The following is an 18,114-nucleotide window of genomic DNA, read 5'->3' on the forward strand; positions in this document are numbered from 1 at the left end:
GTGGTAGCAGCATCATGCTTTGGGGCTGTTTTCTTCAGCTGGAATGGGGGCCAAGGAATTATGAACAGTTCCAAATACCAGTCAATATAGACACAAAACATTCAGGCTTCTGCTAGAAAGCTGAACATGAAGAGGAACTTCATCTTTTTAGCATGACAACAACCCAAAGCATACATCCAAATCAACAAAGGAATGGCTTCACCAGAAGAAGATTGAAGTTTTGGAATGGCCCAGCCAGAGCCCAGACCTGAGTTTGATTGAAAATCTGTGGGGTGATCTGAAGAGGGCTGTGTTCAGGAGATGCCTTCGCAATCTGACTAGATTTAGAGTGTTTTTGCAAAGAAGAGTGGGCAAATATTGCCAAGTCAAGATGTGCCATGCTGATAGACTCATACCCAAAAAGACTGAGCATGCTGTAATAAAATCAAAAGGTGCTTCAACAAAGAATTAGTTTAAGGTGTGCACACTTATGCAACCATATTTATTTTATTTTTCTATTTTTACTTCCCTCCACGTAAAAGATTTCAGTTTGTTGTACAGTTTATAGGTCACATTAAAAGGTGGAAAAAGTTCTGAAATTATGTATCTTTTTTTTACATCACAGAAACATGACATTTTAACAGGGGTGTGTAGACTTTTTATATCCACTGTATGTATTCTATACAACTAAGAGGTAGAAACCAAATACATTTTGAGCCAGAAATAATAATTTTTAGCTTGTATAATATATATATTTCACAGAAAATCTGCCCATAAACCAAGAACTTGACTGCATAACCCAGTGCTTTTCCACTTTTTACAGTCAAGGCACCCTTTAGAATTGTGCACAATCCCGGGGCAGAAAGCAGGCTAGTAACTCCCAGGTATTTGTGGGACTTTAAAGGCAACTCAGAGAAAATGAATAATAATAATCCTGGGGCACATCAGTCTGAGGGCTCGTTCACACCAGGAGGTGTGTCTGAGCGCATGCTTTTTTTGCACGTTCCAGCATGTCATATTTTTAATCGGCTGCTCTATGCGCATGAGACCTACAAAAAGGTGCTGGCAGGATTTCTAAAAGCATGCAACACCAAAACACATGGTACTGCGGTACCAAGCATCTTAGCAGGTGCAAACGTACGTACATTTGCTAGATCTGGGGGGATCTCTAGCCAATTCCCGCCTGCCCACTGTAGTTTTACTGCAGGCGGCAGCTACAGGCCAGGCGATGTACCTGTAAGATGCCCGACACATGCGCACTGGTGCGCCGCATCCGTGACTGCTGTGTCTACTGGATACAGTGGATTGTGGCTCAGTACTGTGTGTAAAAAAAAAAAGGGAAAAAAGCTAGAAAATGTTTAAACCTCAAATAAATGATTTATTTTTTTCACATACTGTCACCAGTCAGTATCACTGATCGCTGCCACACCAGCCATATGATGACGCTGTACTGCACTGGTGACCATAGGTAAAAACAATAAATAAACCAAAAAATAGCAACGCTGAACCTACTAGGATTATACAGTACAAATCAATATACTTAAACAATGTGCAATAAGTGGAAGAGTGATTAATAATTAAATTAAAAGTCCATCTTCATGAATACACAGTACTCAAATAATTGAACTGGACTGTGAATGTGATTCAATGGTTGATTTCATCCTCCACCACACCAGTGCTGAACACAAAATGCTTGCTTACCAGACGGCAAGCCGTAAGAGCTTGCGACCTATACCCAGCCAGGGCCTTTATCCACTGAAGGGCCAAGCGAATGGATACCAGGAAGAACCCTCAAGATGGTCAGCACACAAGACAGGGACCGCCAAACTCTTCAATCCCAGATCATAAGTATAGGCAGATAATGATGGTGTTCAGATGTATCCCAAAACAGAAGAGGGGCACCATAGCGTAATAAGTTAGTGGTCTTGAACGTTGCAGGTTTCAGTTACTTGTAGAATCCTGGTAGTCAGGGGGATTTGTAGGTTGTAGTTGCAAAGTAGGTAACGTGGTAGTTCTCTGTGGAGTTTTGTACCTGGAACAGATGATGTTGTCATTCACTCTCGTGCTTGGCAAACAAGCTCAAAGATTATATTGAACAGCTGCTGTAAACTGCCACACTCCATTCACATACCCGGGTTTGACTCTTCCTTTTTCAGTCTGCAGCTCTGTAATTTTCTGAAAATGTAATGCAATATGGCTACCTGGTTTTGTTCTGTACACAGAATGTGTACTGACCACCCCCCAGAAACGTAATTTCCTGCTTGTGTGATTGGCTCATTTGAGTACTGTGTATTCATGAAGATGGACTTTTATTTTAATTATCAATCACTCTTACACTTATTGCACATTGTTTAAGTATATTGATTTGTACTGTATAATCCTAGTAGGTTCAGCGCTGCTATTTTTTGGTTTATTTATTGTTGTGTGTATCTCACTTCTAGCAGCAGCTTTTTAAAATTTTTTTAAATTATTTTTTCATTATATGTTATCATATTGTTTTAGTTTACTTACAGCGCTGTATTTTTGTTTAACTATAGGTAAAAACAAAACAAATTTTTAAAAAATTTACAACTGCATGCCTCTTACTAAATACCTCAGACTGTCTACTTTTCAAAAATGGGTCATTTGGGCGGTACTGGTACTGTCCTGGCACATCAGGATTGATTAGATTGTATGTGTGTATATGTTTGTATATATGTATGTATGTATGTATGTATCTCTCTCTCTCTCTCTCTCTCTCTCTCTCTCTCTCTCTCTCTCTCTCTCTCTCTCTCTCTCTCGATATATAGATATAGATAATATATCTTTATCTATATATAATTTTTTTTTTTTTTTTTTTGCACAAACCAGTTAATATACACTTATTGGGATTTTTGTTTACCAAAGACATGCAACAGAATACATTTTGGTCTAAATATATGAATACATTTCTTTTTATTGGATATGTTTTTTAACAGACTGTAGAATATCATTTTTTTATTTTCAAGTTTCTCAGTCTTTTTTTTATTTATGTATTTATTTTTATAGCAAAACACCCAGTGGTGATCAAATACCAACAAAATAAAGCTCTATTTGTGGGGGAAAAAATATAGAAATTTAATTTGCGTACAGTGTTGCAAGAATTAATGGCTCCCATGTGTGTCTGCAAAAGGCATCACATTTTGTGCGGTATGGGAAAACGCGCAATTTCGCATGTGTTACCGCACTGCATACCTGTGCCATTCCTTCAGAGTGCAGTGCGATGGCTGTGACTGCCACACACTTGTGCGGGAGTGACGTCATCAGGGCTCGGCCATTCAAGCTGCTGGGGCCCACAAACCTGGAAGGCAGTCCGGGGGAAGATGGACGCCCTGTCAGCGGTAACAGCACATACTAGCACAATATGCCATAGCCTTGCAGGGGATTTATTTATTTTTTTAAATACCGCAGTTTACTACCACTTTAAAATCAGTCCATAGTCCTTGTTCAAGATTCTACTCATGGTTGGAAGATTCCCAAATGTGGTCAGAGACTGCAGTATAAACTAGTAGGGATTCTGTCCATTTGCATTTCTGTTCAAAACTTAAAAAAATTTATATTTTGACTTTAAATGAAAAATTGCTGTCCATTGCAAATTTCTTCAAAAAATTGCACAATGTTCTCTTTCAGAGTTCTATATAAGTTGGTTTTCAAAAAAATACAGTCAGTACATGGTTCCTTTTCTTTAATTTTCTAGACCTCACCAAAATGTGACAGAGTTTGATGGTCAAGATGCTTGTGGCTCCAATAGCTGGACAGTAGTTGATGTGGATCCCCCACAACGCACAACAGATGGCAAGACACTAAATCCTCCAGGGTACCTTTTACGTAATCTGAAACCATGGACACAGTACGCAGTATTCGTGAAGACTCTGGTGTCTTCATCAGATGAAAGGGCAAAAACACATGGAGCAAAAAGCGATATTATCTATATTCGAACAAATGAAACAAGTAGGTGTCAAGTTTTCGATGTCTTTCACTGGTCTTTATATTTCTTTGTATCTTAATGTTATTTGTTTTGCAATACAAGGTTCAAAATATTTGTTTATCTTTTTCAGCACCCTCTGTCCCCCTTGATCCAATTTCCGTGTCTAACTCTTCATCTCAGATTACTCTTAAGTGGAAACCACCATCTGAGCCCAATGGAAATGTCACACACTATCTGGTGTTTTGGCAGGAGCAACCAGAGGACAGTGATCTGCGTGACCTGGATTACTGTAATAAGGGTAAGTGCTGGGTCTTCAGACAAGTAAAAGGGACACTATTCTTGCTCAAAAAATTCTTAAACAGTTCCCTGAAAAGGAGAGCATACTTACCACTTGTGCAACCTCTATCAGAGTCTTCAACACTTTCTGGAGTGTCAGATGCCTGTTTTCCCTGCCATGCGTCATAGTTCCTTCTGCTGACCTCTTTTTCACTGCTGGGAAATGTTAATGATTCTTATCAAGGCGGTAATGATTCTTACCAAGGTTGTAATTCTTCAATAGAGTGAAGATTTGTGTTTACATTATAAGGGCATACCTTACATTGGTGCTCCTTGGAGAACTAATTTCACTTCTTATGCACATTGCTTACTAGAACGCATGACAGAGTACAATGATATAATTCAAATAAGTGCAGTGCTACAGAACCCTACATACAGTATTTATAAAGTGCAAAGAAAACTTCTTATAAAGTGCACAGTGCAAAAAAATCTAACAGTAATAAAGTGCTATGTGTGAAGGTATATCAAAACTGTGTAATACAGAGAAACAAATACACAAACATACTGTGATAACAAAGTCCATAAGGGTAGCATATAACCATTCACAATCCACAATCCTCGTGTGTATGTGTGTGTGTGCATATATGTGTGTATATATATATATATGTGTAAAAGTGTCTTTCTGTATTACAAATTCCATTAGTGTTTTACTCTGCTCACCCTCAGTGAACTTACTTTCACCTTCAGATTGTGAATACTTAAATACAATAAGGTCAGTAAAGCTGGATTCTAACTGCTGATTAGTGGGTCAAAGCCTTGGTGACATTATCTTATTTATATGGTCCATCTTTGAAGGCGACAGTTGGCATCTTGTTAAGGTGTCTTTAGCTTTTCCAAGGTTCTGATTTAAGGGAGTTCTAGCCTGAATACGTTTCTGCAGAGCCTGAGTGTTTGAGTTTCCTGCAGAAGATGCATGTTAAAATGTTAGTGTAGGTCTTCCATTAACAATCAGATCCTTCAGGAGACATTCATTCAGATATCAGTGTTTCTTGCTGGTATGTGGGAAAGGGGTTTGAAAGTCAATTGAGCTTAGTGTGTGACCAGAGAATGTAATGTCAGTAGATGTCTCGGGAAATAAGGCAGAGTCTATGTGCTTTACTTGAACAGAAAGTGTATGCCATGACAGATGGCATGGGCTCACCAGAGGTACAGGGTCTAAGCACTAACCAGTATTCCCCAGAGCTCCTGATGGTGGAGATGGGTTTTGCTACATGTTAGTACCAGGTCACAGTCCACAGGATCACTCCACTAGGAAGTGACCAAGCCAGGATCCAGTAGCAGATATAGCAGGTAGAGAGAAAACCGAAGCGTAGTTTGTAAATAAGCCAAAGGTCAGTAACAAGTGATTGCAGGTTGGGATCAAGCGCAAGTGTAGTCGAGGAACAATCCAAAGTTTGGTAACAATTTATAGCGAAGATACGGATGGCAGCAGGAGTGACAAGAGCAAGATATTGGATAGAGAGAGCACAATAATTTGGCAAACAGGAAGTGCATGGTATGGTTTAAATGGGAAGTTCATGGGAGCAGCAAAAGTTTCAAGAGAAACAAGACATAAGGCAAGATTGTCTAAAGAGTCAGGCATCTCAGGTGGCTCAGACAGAAGAGGTACTGCTAGACACAGCAGAGGTTGCAGATTCATATTCGTGTTCTGACAATGTAGTCTCTAGTAGAAGCATGTTGGATTCTTAAGATGTTGCATAGCTGATGTAAGTGAAGGAGGCAGTGCCTCCTAGGCCTATCACTACCAGTGCTCATTAGTGCAGCTTATTAGTGCAGCTTATCAGTGCAGCTAATCAGTGCCACCTATCAGTGCAGCTCATCAGTGCCACCTGTCAATGCCAGTGTCACCTATTAGTGCAGCTCATCAGTGCCACCTGTCAGTGGCAGTGTCACCTATTAGTGCCCATCAGTGCAGCTCATCAGTGCCGCCTATCAGGGTTAGTGCTGCCTTATCAATGCTGCCTTATCAGTGCCCATTAATGCCACAAATCAGTGCAACCCATCAGTGCTGCCTATCAGTGCCCATTAGTGCAGCTCATCAGTGCCAATCTATAATTTGTAAATTGAAAGATTACAGAGCTTGACTTGTAGTTTTGTTAGCTGTTTTTTTGTTAAGGTTATCTGAAAGATGGGTTTCAAATGTTTTGACAGGGGCGCGCAGTTTCTGTGCTTGCCATAGGCGCCATTTTCACTAGATACGCCTCTGCCAGGAGACCCAGTGATGGAGTGCCAGGCCTGCTGTAGAAAAGGAGGGGCGGGGACTTCCCAATAGGGGGCAAGAGTGGGGAGGTTACTCATGGGCCAAGCCTCCATCTTCACCTGCTCAGCCTCAGTAGGGAGTTTTGTGGTTGACTACGTTGAAAAGAGGGAAATGCCAGAAGCCTGTTGGACTGGTGGATCAAGAGGTGGAAGGGGGGGGGGGGGACTTTTCAATAAGGGGAAAGAGTGGGGAGGCCTCTGTCCCCACCTGATAAGCCTTTGGAGGGAGTCTTGAAGTTGACTATGTTGAAAGGAGGGAAATGCCAGTAGCCTGGTGAATCAATCCACAGTGATTGGGGTTTCTGGGCGTTCCAGGAAGTCTTATAGCTTTTAATCTTGTATATGCAAGAGTGTTGGGTTCTCAGAGAGGGGGTCTATTGTGACCCAAGTGGGCTTTATTCCTTGGAGACTTTTGGTTATTGGTCAGGTGCTTAACCATCTATGACGACATCAGGATCTGGGGCATTCTTAAGGTTTGGCAGGTTGTGAAGGCTGATCCAACCAGTCCTGAGGTTATCTCCAGCAAGTCTGGGATGAAAAGCTCTCTGATATCCAGAAAATGAAATCGGGCTTGCAGTTGTGCAGGGGTGTGCAAGAAAAAGTTCTGGCCATGGTTCTTCGTGATAAGGTGAAATTGGTGATCTCAGCATATGTAATGTAGTCTAATATGGGTTGTAGGACTCTCCTTTTCTGTACACTGTAGCAAGATAGATTTGTCAGTACTTGTATGGGGAATCCATCAAAGTCCAATTAGCCTTTGAACCAGTCTTTACCTAGAATGCCTATTGTAAAATGACGGACGGGACGGGAACTTCTTTATCCTGGGTGGGCATTATATGACATCCACCTGCTTGTGCGTCTCCACCAGACACAGTGGAACAGATCGATCGGTACCAGGCCACTGTGATTGGCCCAGGTACCACATGATTGCTGGGACCAATCACATGTTCACAAGTAAGCAACTGTCATAAATGGTTTTACTTAATGACAACTTGCTTACTATTGTGATCTTGAGAATGGTCACATTGATCATATGGTGTACATGGCCAATCACAGTAGCCCTGTACCATGCTATAGCTTAGCCAATCACCAATCACAATAGTAAACAAAAGTCATGATCATCACTAATCAAGCAATTGGTGTTAAAAAAAAAAAAAAAAATGTAATCCTAATCTCTCCCCCAGAGTAGTACAGTGTCACTATGGTGACACTGCAGTACTCTGGTGACAGTATGTAAAAAAAAAAGAAAAGAAAAAAAATTGTAAAAAAAAAACACATTATAAACAAAACTGTCACCAGTCAGTGTACCTATTTACCACTACCCACTTTGTGTCTCTAATCACCACCACACCAGTCGCATTGTTCCTGATCACCGCCACAGCAGTTAGTGTCTGTGGTCACCGCCACGCCAGTTACAGTGTCTGTCTGTGATAGTCGCCACAGAAGTCACAGTGTCTCTGATTACCACCACAGCAGTAAGTATCCCCATAATGAGTGTGCACACCCCAACTGCTCCCCCTGCAGGTAAAGGGGATAGCGGTGTAGGGGTGGTAAAACCGTGGCTCAACTGCAAGGTTTTACCGCTACCAACCTCACATGTGAAGGAGCCCTAATAGTACACTTGCAGTTCTCCACTCACCGCCACACCAGCCACAGTGTCACTAGAATCAGTGTTCCTGATTTGCCACCACACCAGACCAGGGCTCCAAGCAATGTACAGTACTACAGAAGCAAATACTCTTGCGCACAGGTGTGTAAGCTAGATGATCCAAGGAATTCAAAATGGACAATGAATTTCGGCCTTGCTGCCCTCCAGGATGGGGATATCCTAATAGTAAAACGAAAAGAAAGAAAGAGGGCGCACCAGCCTAGTGCATTATCCTTTGGTATATTTATTTAAAAACAGGGCTCCAAGCAACAGTTTTCCTGACTACCACCACATCGGTCTCAGTGTCACCAGGCCAGTGTATGCCAGCAACAGTGTAACTTATACCTGCCAGAGCAGTGTTGCCTCTGTGTGCTGACTGTACTAACCCTGGCTTGTTTATTGACCACATTTCTGCCTGTTGCCTGGACTGATGCTTTGCCATATCTCTTCCTGCGCCTGAACTGACCTATCAAATATCCTGCTGACTATGTTCCTGCAAGATACCAATCCCAGTCATCTCCTCCGAATAACTGCACTCCTGGAACCATGGGAACACTTTTGTTGCAGGAAAGAAAATCGCTTGATTCCCCCATTAACACAGTGTTGATGGGGGAATCCCTCCCGCGGAGCTTATGTGTTCTCCCGATAGGGTGGGGGGAGCCATCCCTGCCAGGAGAACACACTGTGATTATTGCAAGTGGTTATCAATCAACTTGGGTACAATCAGCCTGCTCCTACAGGGTTTGAATCTCGACCGGTCCCTGCTGAACTGGCCGAGATTCGAACTGTCTATAGCCGGCTTTAGTCTCTTGGCTTACCACTAAAAACAAATGCTGTCAGCCCTGAAATCATGCACAGAGCATTTAATTGTGTTTCCAAAATAGATGCTGTGTCTGACGTCTGAAAGAGGAAGTTTCCCTTTAGGAAATTGCATATAGAAACTGTCATTGTATCTTTGGTGCCAGTAAGCTTCTTATGTAAACTTGGGAGTTATTTTATTGTTATGCTGTTACCATTATTATTCACTCTCTAATTATCAGGGATAAAGCTGCCTTCAAGGACATCATCACCTCCTCAGGAAATAGATGACTCTGCTAAACATAATGGAACAGACACAGAAGATACGAATAAAGGGTGTTGTTCATGCCCCAAGAGTGATGCTCAAATCCAGAGTGAACATAATGACCTAGCTTTCCGGAAAACATTTGAGAACTATTTGCACAATGAAGTATTCATTTCAAGGTAAGGGTGAAAGGAAGATCCAACTATAACACTATGTTCTAATACCTGAAAAAAATTGTGGCCTGGGAGGGCTTCGCAATGTTAAATTATGAAATTCAATGTTAAATTAGTGACCCTTGGAGGGCTTCACAATGTAATATACAGTGGGGACGGAAAGTATTTGGACCCCCTTAAATTTTTCACTCTTTGTTATATTGCAGCCATTTGCTAAAATCATTTAAGTTAATTTTTTTCCTCATTAATGTACACACAGCACCCCATATTGACAGAGAAATACAGAATTGTTGACATTTTTGCAGGTTTATTAAAAAAGAAAAACTGAAATATCACATGGTCCTAAGTATTCCGACCCTTTGCTCAGTATTTAGTAGAAGCACCCTTTTGATCTAATACAGCCATGAGTCTTTTTGGGAAAGATGCAACAAGTTTTTCACACCTGGATTTGGGGATCCTCTGCCGTTCCTCCTTGCAGATCCTCTCCAGTTCTGTCAGGTTGGATGGTAAACGTTGGTGGACAGCCATTTTTAGGTCTCTCCAGAGATGCTCAATTGGGTTTAAGTCAGGGCTCTGGCTGGGCCATTCAAGAACAGTCACGGAGTTGTTGTAAAGCCACTCCTTCATTATTTTAGCTGTGTGCCTAGGGTCATTGTCTTGTTGGAAGGTAAACCTTCGGCCCAGTCTGAGGTCCTGAGCACTCTGGAGAAGGTTTTCGTCCAGGATATCCCTGTACTTGGCCACATTCATCTTTCCCTCGATTGCAACCAGTCGTCCTGTCCCTGCAGCTGAAAAACACCCCCACAGCATGATGCTGCCACCACCATGCTTCACTGTTGGGACTGTATTGGACAGGTGATGAGCAGTGCCTGGTTTTCTCCACACATACCGCTTAGAATTAAGGCCAAAAAGTTCTATCTTGGTCTCATCAGACCAGAGAATCTTATTTCTCACCATCTTGGAGTCCTTCAGGTGTTTTTTTTTAGCAAACTCCATGCGGGCTTTCATGTGTCTTGCACTGAGGAGAGGCTTCCGTCAGGCCACTCTGCCATAAAGCCCCGACCGGTGGAGGGCTGCAGTGATGGTTGACTTTCTACAACTTTCTCCCATCTCCCGACTGCATCTCTGGAGCTCAGCCACAGTGATCTTTGGGTTCTTCTTTACCTCTCTCACCAAGGCTCTTCTCCCCCCCGATAGCTCAGTTTGGCTGGACGGCCAGCTCTAGGAAGGGTTCTGGTTGTCCCAAACGTCTTCCATTTAAGGATTATGGAGGCCACTGTGCTCTTAGGAACCTTAAGTGCAGCAGAAATTTTTTGTAACCTTGGCCAGATCTGTGTCTTGCCACAATTCTGTCTCTGAGCTCTTCAGGCAGTTCCTTTGACCTCATGATTCTCATTTGCTCTGACATGCACTGTGAGCTGTAAGGTCTTATATAGACAGGCGTGTGGCTTTCCTAATCATGTTCAATCAGTATCATCAAACACAGCTGGACTCAAATGAAGGTGTAGAACCATCTCAAAGATGATCAGAAGAAATGGACAGCACCTGAGTTAAATATATGAGTGTCACAGCAAAGGGTCTGAATACTTAGGACCATGTGATATTTTCAGTTTTTCTTTTTTAATAAATCTGCAAAAATGTCAACAATTCTGTGTTTTAATGTCAGTATGGGGTGCTGTGTATACATTAAATGAGGAAAAAAAATGAACTTAAATGATTTTAGCAAATGGCTGCAATATAACAAAGAGTGAAAAATTTAAGGGGGTCTGAATACTTTCCGTCCCCTCTGTACATTGAATAGGGGTGACTTTAGCCTGGCTCTAAACACCAGAGTGTACAGTGCACAATAAATGAAAAGCAGTATTTTTAGGAAAGTGTTTATTTTTCTTTCTACTAGACCTTTTAGAAAACGCCGTGATACTTTTGGTGTGGCAAATGGTACCTCATCTGATCAAGTGACACCCACTCCTCTCTCTAATGTCACCACAACTGGATTTCCTGTTGCCCCAGAGCCAAAGAAGTTCTCTCAGAGGGTTTGGTTCAAGGAGTCATTTGTTATCTCCGACTTGAAGCATTTCACGGCCTATCGAATTGAAATCCATGCTTGCAACCATGAAGTTTCAGTGGGCTGTAGTGTTGCTGCCTACGTCACTGCCAGAACCATGCCGGAAGGTGAGCTATCCACAGATTACACACTAAGCATGTATTAATTACTCAGAGGAGAGCATTATTGGAAATTAAAGCTGAATTTTGAGATGGGCAAATATTGTCTATTTTCATTATATAATGATGCAGCTGCTGTGTGTTCTGTAATATACTGTTATCGCACTAGCTACAAACAGTATGCGGTGCTGTGTCCTAAGATTCAATGGGCTGCGGTCCTCGCCCATTTTTTTGATGTGGTGCCTCAAAAAGTATGCTACAAAATTCATCAGTACCCAATATGTAAAGAGAAAATGTTGGCCCACTTTCAGTACTCATGTCCATGAGGGCTCAATACATTCACACCTAGGCATTTAATGTGAGGTAACAGGGTAGGGTTGGACCTTTCAGCCATCATACATCAAATTACTTGACAAGCTGACCCCAAAGACACACGTCAACTGGTGGCCCTGGTAGAGAAGTTTCGTAAAACTGAAGCTTTTCTTCAGGATGCTGTTTCCAGATGTCTAGCCTCCAGGATCTAAAACACCACAGTCTGGGATGAGACCACTTCCGCTGCAAAGAATGGGAAACTAGGTTTCTAAGGACAACGCAAACCCTAATGCGGACTTAAGAGGGTGACACTGCAGCTGCCAATGCCTAGCTGTGATTTGTCCTGTCCAATGAAAACATGGAATGTGGACAAGCCAGATGTTTGTCCCTGGTCGCTAAGCCGGCATGCACAGCACCCCAGAATGAGGCACACCAGAGGCAGGTATGTGCCATTAAAGTGAACTGCTGTGAGGTTATGGCCTTGCAAGAATCTGCCAGTTTGATAACCCTGGTGCATGCTAGTCTGGTGGACTCCCAAAAACTACAAACCCAGTTAATGAGGGTCATCTGTATCCATAGGGACACCAAGAGCTATCCCAATGCTGTATTGTCCCTTTAGACCACTTGCAAGAACCCAGGACCAAGAAGTGAGAATGATCAAGAATTTAATGTACATCCATATATTGGTGCATGATCTACCTTTCTTTTAGAACTTGCAGGGAAGTGTTAATAAGGCACGTGTGAACATATCTGTGACCAATTCTCACACTTTTGAACCCCTGAAAGCTGAGTTCCTGATGAATGTGGTAGCAATAGCCCCTAGGAAGTTAGATAGTTTTGTCCTGGACGAATTAGCAGGTGAAGTAGAGAAACCCAATCCAGAGATAGACTTGCCCGATCTACCTTTATCTCGATATAATGCTAGGTCAGTTCAGTTAAATGATCCCATCATAAGTTGTGCCAGGGAGCAGCTAAAAGTCATTATTGGGGTAACCTAAGAGTTTGGAGCTGGCTCCCCACTTCTCCATGGAGAAATGACCTTTTTTCTCAGTTGGATGAGGTTGAGGGTGTAACTTCTTGAACACAGGCACACTGTTCTGGCTCATTCACATGTTTTGGTGGGAAAAAGATTGGGGGGGGGGGGGGATTACTTATTTCAGATGCTTGCAAAATGAGCAAACAGTGTGACCAGGCAGTGGAAAAAGTGAATAGAATTCTAGGATACATAACTAGAGGGATCATCAGCAGGAGGAAGGAGGTCCTGATTCCCCTATATAGTTCTTTAGTGAGACCTCATTTATAATACTGTGTCCAGTTCTGGAGACCTCACTTACAAAAAGATAGTAAGGTAGAATGTGTCCAGAAGGGTAACAAAGATGGTGAACGGTCTTGGGGATAAAACATACCAAGAGTGACTTCAGGAACTTAATATGTACAGTTTGGAGGAAAGAAGGCAAATGGGAGACGTGATTGAAACCTTTAAATACATCAACGGGGTGAGTGAGGTTCAGTAGGGCAGTTTTTTCAATATGAAAGCAAAATTAAGAACACGGGCACCTGACCCCCAAACCGGAGGAAAGTTCAAAACTAATCTTATGAAGTATTATTTTACTGAAAAGGTAGTTGATGCTTGGAATAATCTTTCAGCAGAGGTAGTAAGACTGCCAACAGTAGATGGCTTCAAGCATGCTTGGGTCAAACCTAGATCTATACTCAGATAAAAAGGTTAATGAAAATCCAAATAAAAAAAACAAAACATGTATAGATAAAAAAAAGACTCTGTCATTTTTCTGCCATCACTTTTCTATGCAATGCACCTTCTAAGCTCTGCTGCCAGCATTCTGTAAAATTCTGTGAGAGACTGAAAAATAAGGTGGCTTGGCGATGCTGGTGCGCCAAATGGTACTGACCTTTAGGGCCATATGCACCCAGGGACAAATGCATGGAACTAAGACTATACGGTGTGAATTGCACTTTAAGGTGGCAGTTCAGGCTCATCACAGACCATGCCTCTCTCAAGTGGATGGCCCACAATAAATCGTGAAATGCAAGAGTCGCGTGGTGGTTCCTGGCATCACAAAATTTCAAATTTGCAGTGGAGCATTGACCTGGAAGTCAGCTGGTAATACAGATGTTCTGTCCAGGGTTCACAGTCTGTTTGCCCACACTACTCAACCCCACATTTTTTTTAAAAGGTTACGGATGGGGGTGTATATGTAACATAGTACCTGTACTATTGTATTTGATGAGATGTATATGGCTCCATGATTTAAAAAAAATAAACACTAGGGTTGGTTTCACTGGGTATCCTCAGAACCAGGTTGAGGTTGTTTCCCAAGCCTGTGGACCATGTTTGTTTTTTTCCTTGACAAGTCTGCTAAATAAGCTCAGATGGACCAAGTTGTGTTGGTCAGTTAGTGCCTAATTCCGACCAATATATATTCTATATTTGGGGAATTGTGCTGAATAATATTGAAGGTTTTTTGTTTTGCACTAATGAGTACTGTCTCTCCACAGCAAAGGCAGATAATATTGAGGAGCCAGTTACTTCTGAATATATAGAACCCTACGTTCACATCATGTGGAAGGAGCCAAAAAATCCTAATGGCCTAACCATTTTGTATGAAGTACAATACTCCCGTGTTGGAGACACTCAGGTAAGTTTTCCATTGTTTACCTTGTGTTGTACATGTTTTAACATCTGTCTGTATTATCTAAAATATAATTTTCTATTACCTATGTCTTGTAGGAGGACAATGAATGTGTGTCCCAGAAACAGTACCTTCTGGAAAAGAGAGCAAAGCTGCGCTCACTTTTGCCTGGAAACTACAGTGTGAGAGTCCGAGCAACTTCACTGGCTGGCAATGGATCCTGGACACAAACCACGTATTTTCATGTGCCAGACCAACGTGAGTATCCAAACACCTCAGAAATACAAGGGTTAGCAAATATATCATGTGATCTACTGTACATTGGTTTACCAAAATGTTTTTCATGTTAGGTCAAGATCGGGATCCCCTCCTTTCCTCCTCTTATTCTAAGGCTTTTTATCTCCCCTTTTTCTACTTTTCTACTCAACTTTTTTTTAGTAAAGTAACACATTCTAAATTGTTGACATATTTTATCAATATGTTTATATAATGGATATGTCTAGTTTCAGGTCTCTTATGCATTTACTGTATGACATGTTACACATACTGGACTTATCTCATCTGGACCTTATTGCTGCTTTTGTATTATTTTTCTGAAAAAACTCTTTAGTAAACATATTAAACAAAATAATAATGTAAATTTTGGGAGGAGCTTTACATGCTTGCCATGACTGATTCTATATCAATGGCTGCAAAGTACAGCCCACCCTGTTTATAGATTCTGCTGTTGGAGTCTTACAAGAATGTGTGGCTACCATACACAGCTGTTTGTAATTTTAGCATGTCTTTTTCCGCAAAGAAAAAAGTACCAGACAATGTTTAAAGCAAACCTGTGCCTAGATTATGCATGCAAGTATTTACATATTTTGAACAAGCCGTAAAAGTACTTTTACATATGCAGCTATAGTCTTTGTGGAGAAATTGATTTTCAAAGTTCACAACAAAGGCACAGACAACTATAACTATAGCAAATCTTGACAGCCTGCCAGCCCTCTAGTATAAACCATCTACAACAAGCTGTTAAAAGCTAACTGAAACCTAACTTTAGAGTCTTTGTTGTGAATCTTTGTGATCTGTTAATACACTTTGAGAATTATTACTTCATATTACAAGCAGCTAGATTGGTCAGGGTTGGGTTCATTAAAACACTTTTTTTCTGCTTTTTAAGAATATGGAAATTGTTTAAAGGCCAAGTTCACCTTTTGAACATATTCCATGTTTTACCTATTTTTAGGATGTAACATGTTCCAGCACCCTCTGAGCCCCCTCTTTCCCTGTGATAGCAGGCAGGATTCTTCTCCCACATATTTGCTGTCATCCTAAAAATTGGCAGACAAAGCCCTGCACAGCTGCGTCATCCATTTACAGGGATCTGTGAATGAATAAACAGGTCTCAATGGACTACCAGTGTGCTGATCAGCCTACTCATAGACCAGTCACTCTTCCTCCAGTTTTCTAACTGAAGGAGTGAGTGTGCAGGAGCCTGATATTGCATGGGTGCAATGCATTGCAGGCTCCTGTAGAAAAAAAAACAGCTTTATAACAGCTTTTATAACAGCTTACCTGTAAAATCGTTTTCTTGGAGTACATCACGGGACACAGAGCACCATAGTAATCAATATGTGGGTATATAGGCACCTTCAGGTGATGGATACTGGTATACCTAATACAGGAAGTTCACTCCCTATATAACCCCTCCTCCTACCAGGAGTACCTCAGTTTTTGTAGCAAAGCAATATACTTAAACCCCAGAAAGAGGGGCAGGACCTCTGTGTCAAGTGATGTACTCCAAGAAAAGGAGTTTACAGGTAAGCTGTTATAAAAAATCCTATTTTCTTTATCGTATCTCATGGGACAGCGAGCACCATACTAATCACTATGTGGGACGTCCCATAGCAATGCTATTTAAGGGGAGGGAGACACAACCCGTAGGGCACCCCCAGACTTTGAGGACCTATACTGTTGCCTGCAGCACACTGCACCCAAAGGCGATATCCTCATGCCTTCTTACATACACCTGATAAAACTTGGTGAATGTATGTACTGAAGACCAATTTGCAGCCTTAGAGATCTGTGCATGGAGGCCTGGTGACGCACTGCCCAAGAAAAACTAACTGCCCTGGTAGAGTGCGCTTTGACATGAAAAGGTGGAATCTTACCCCTTAAATCATAAGCCTGAATTATAACTTGCCAAATCCACTTAGCGACAGTGGATTTCGGTGCTGCCTGTCCTTCCTTAGGACCCTCTGGCAGAACAAATAAGACATCAGTCTTTCGGATCTGAGCAGTCTTTAAATTGACTTTGACCGCTCTCACCACATCAAGACAATGTAGTGACTTCTCTTTCCCGGGAACATGGTTTTGGAAAAAAAGATGGCAGGGCAATATCTTGGTTCAGGTGGAAACCTGAGACCACTTTTGGCAAAAAACCTGGACGAGGGCACAACACCACTCTGTCCTCACGAATAATCAAGTATTGCTCTTTACAAGAAAGAGCAGCCAATTCCGAAACCCTCCTTGCTGAGGATATAACAACCAAGAACACTAACTTCCTTGTCAGAAGGACTAAGGGAATATGCTGTATTGGTTCAAATGGCTGTTTTTGTAACACGAACAAAACTAAGTTCAAGTCCCAAGGGCTGAAAGGGAAATAACTGCTGGTGACTCAAGTAGTCCACCTGCCAATTCTCTACTCCCGGAATGAAGACTGCCGATAGGCACGGAACATTCCTTTCTGCCCATGTTAGACTATTGTTCACCTCTCTCTGTGCTGCGAGACTCTTGGTGCCCCCTTGGTGATTGATATAGGCCATAGCTGTAGCATTGTCTTATTGGATCCTAACAGGACAATCCCATAACCTAAGAGTACAGGCCTTCAGAGCCAGACCTACTGCCTGAATCTCTAGGATGTTGATGGGCAAGGCTCTTTCGGTTCTTGACCACTGTCCCTGGACAGTTTTCTTTTCTTGTACTGCTCCCCAGCCTGGAAGGCTGGCATCTGTTGTTACCACTTTCCAGATAACTGGTGTGAAGGATTTTCCTTTCAGCAGATTCTGGGTTAGTAACTACCAACTGAGGCTTTGGGACACCCTTGGGGACAGCCGCATTGGCAAGTCTAAAGCTTGAATCATTTTGTTCCAAACAGGCAGGATACTGTTTTGCAGCTCAAATGGAACTGGGCATAGGGAACTGCTTTGAATGAAGCCACCATCTTTCCTAACAACCTCATGCAAAGGCGAATGGAGAGATCTTGTCAGATGCGGGTATGGAGATCGAGATTAGAGGTCGACCGATATGGGTTTTTCGCTGGCTGATGCTGATACCGATATTTAGAAATTGGGGCGGCCGATATATGATGCCGATTTTTGTGGCCGATATTTTAGGCCAATTTAAAAAAAAAAAAAAACCTCACCCACCCCTCCCTGCTTGCTCCTGTCACTCTACCACACACTTGATGTCCTCAGTACAGATGGCACTGGTTGGCTGTGGCAGGTGGCACTGATTGGCACTGGCAGGTGGCACTGATTGGCACTGGCAGATAGCACTGGTTGGCACTGGCAGGTGGCACTGGTTTGCAACTGACA

The 18,114-nt window shown here is 42.1% G+C and overlaps 1 protein-coding gene across 1 annotated transcript in view; it reads left to right on the forward strand.

The window, feature by feature from the left end:
• INSR (insulin receptor) overlaps nucleotides 1–18,114 on the forward strand; it is a 252,051-nt gene that overhangs the window by 172,039 nt on the left and 61,898 nt on the right. Inside the window, exons 8-13 of the mRNA XM_073593061.1 lie at nucleotides 3,695–3,948; nucleotides 4,056–4,223; nucleotides 9,209–9,410; nucleotides 11,302–11,576; nucleotides 14,397–14,536; nucleotides 14,629–14,788. Coding sequence (XP_073449162.1) covers nucleotides 3,695–3,948; nucleotides 4,056–4,223; nucleotides 9,209–9,410; nucleotides 11,302–11,576; nucleotides 14,397–14,536; nucleotides 14,629–14,788 — 1,199 coding nt within the window. The remainder of the gene's footprint in view (nucleotides 1–3,694; nucleotides 3,949–4,055; nucleotides 4,224–9,208; nucleotides 9,411–11,301; nucleotides 11,577–14,396; nucleotides 14,537–14,628; nucleotides 14,789–18,114) is intronic.

This window comes from Aquarana catesbeiana, linkage group LG01 (genome assembly GCF_042186555.1).
Source record: "Aquarana catesbeiana isolate 2022-GZ linkage group LG01, ASM4218655v1, whole genome shotgun sequence".
Lineage (NCBI taxonomy): Eukaryota > Metazoa > Chordata > Amphibia > Anura > Ranidae > Aquarana > Aquarana catesbeiana.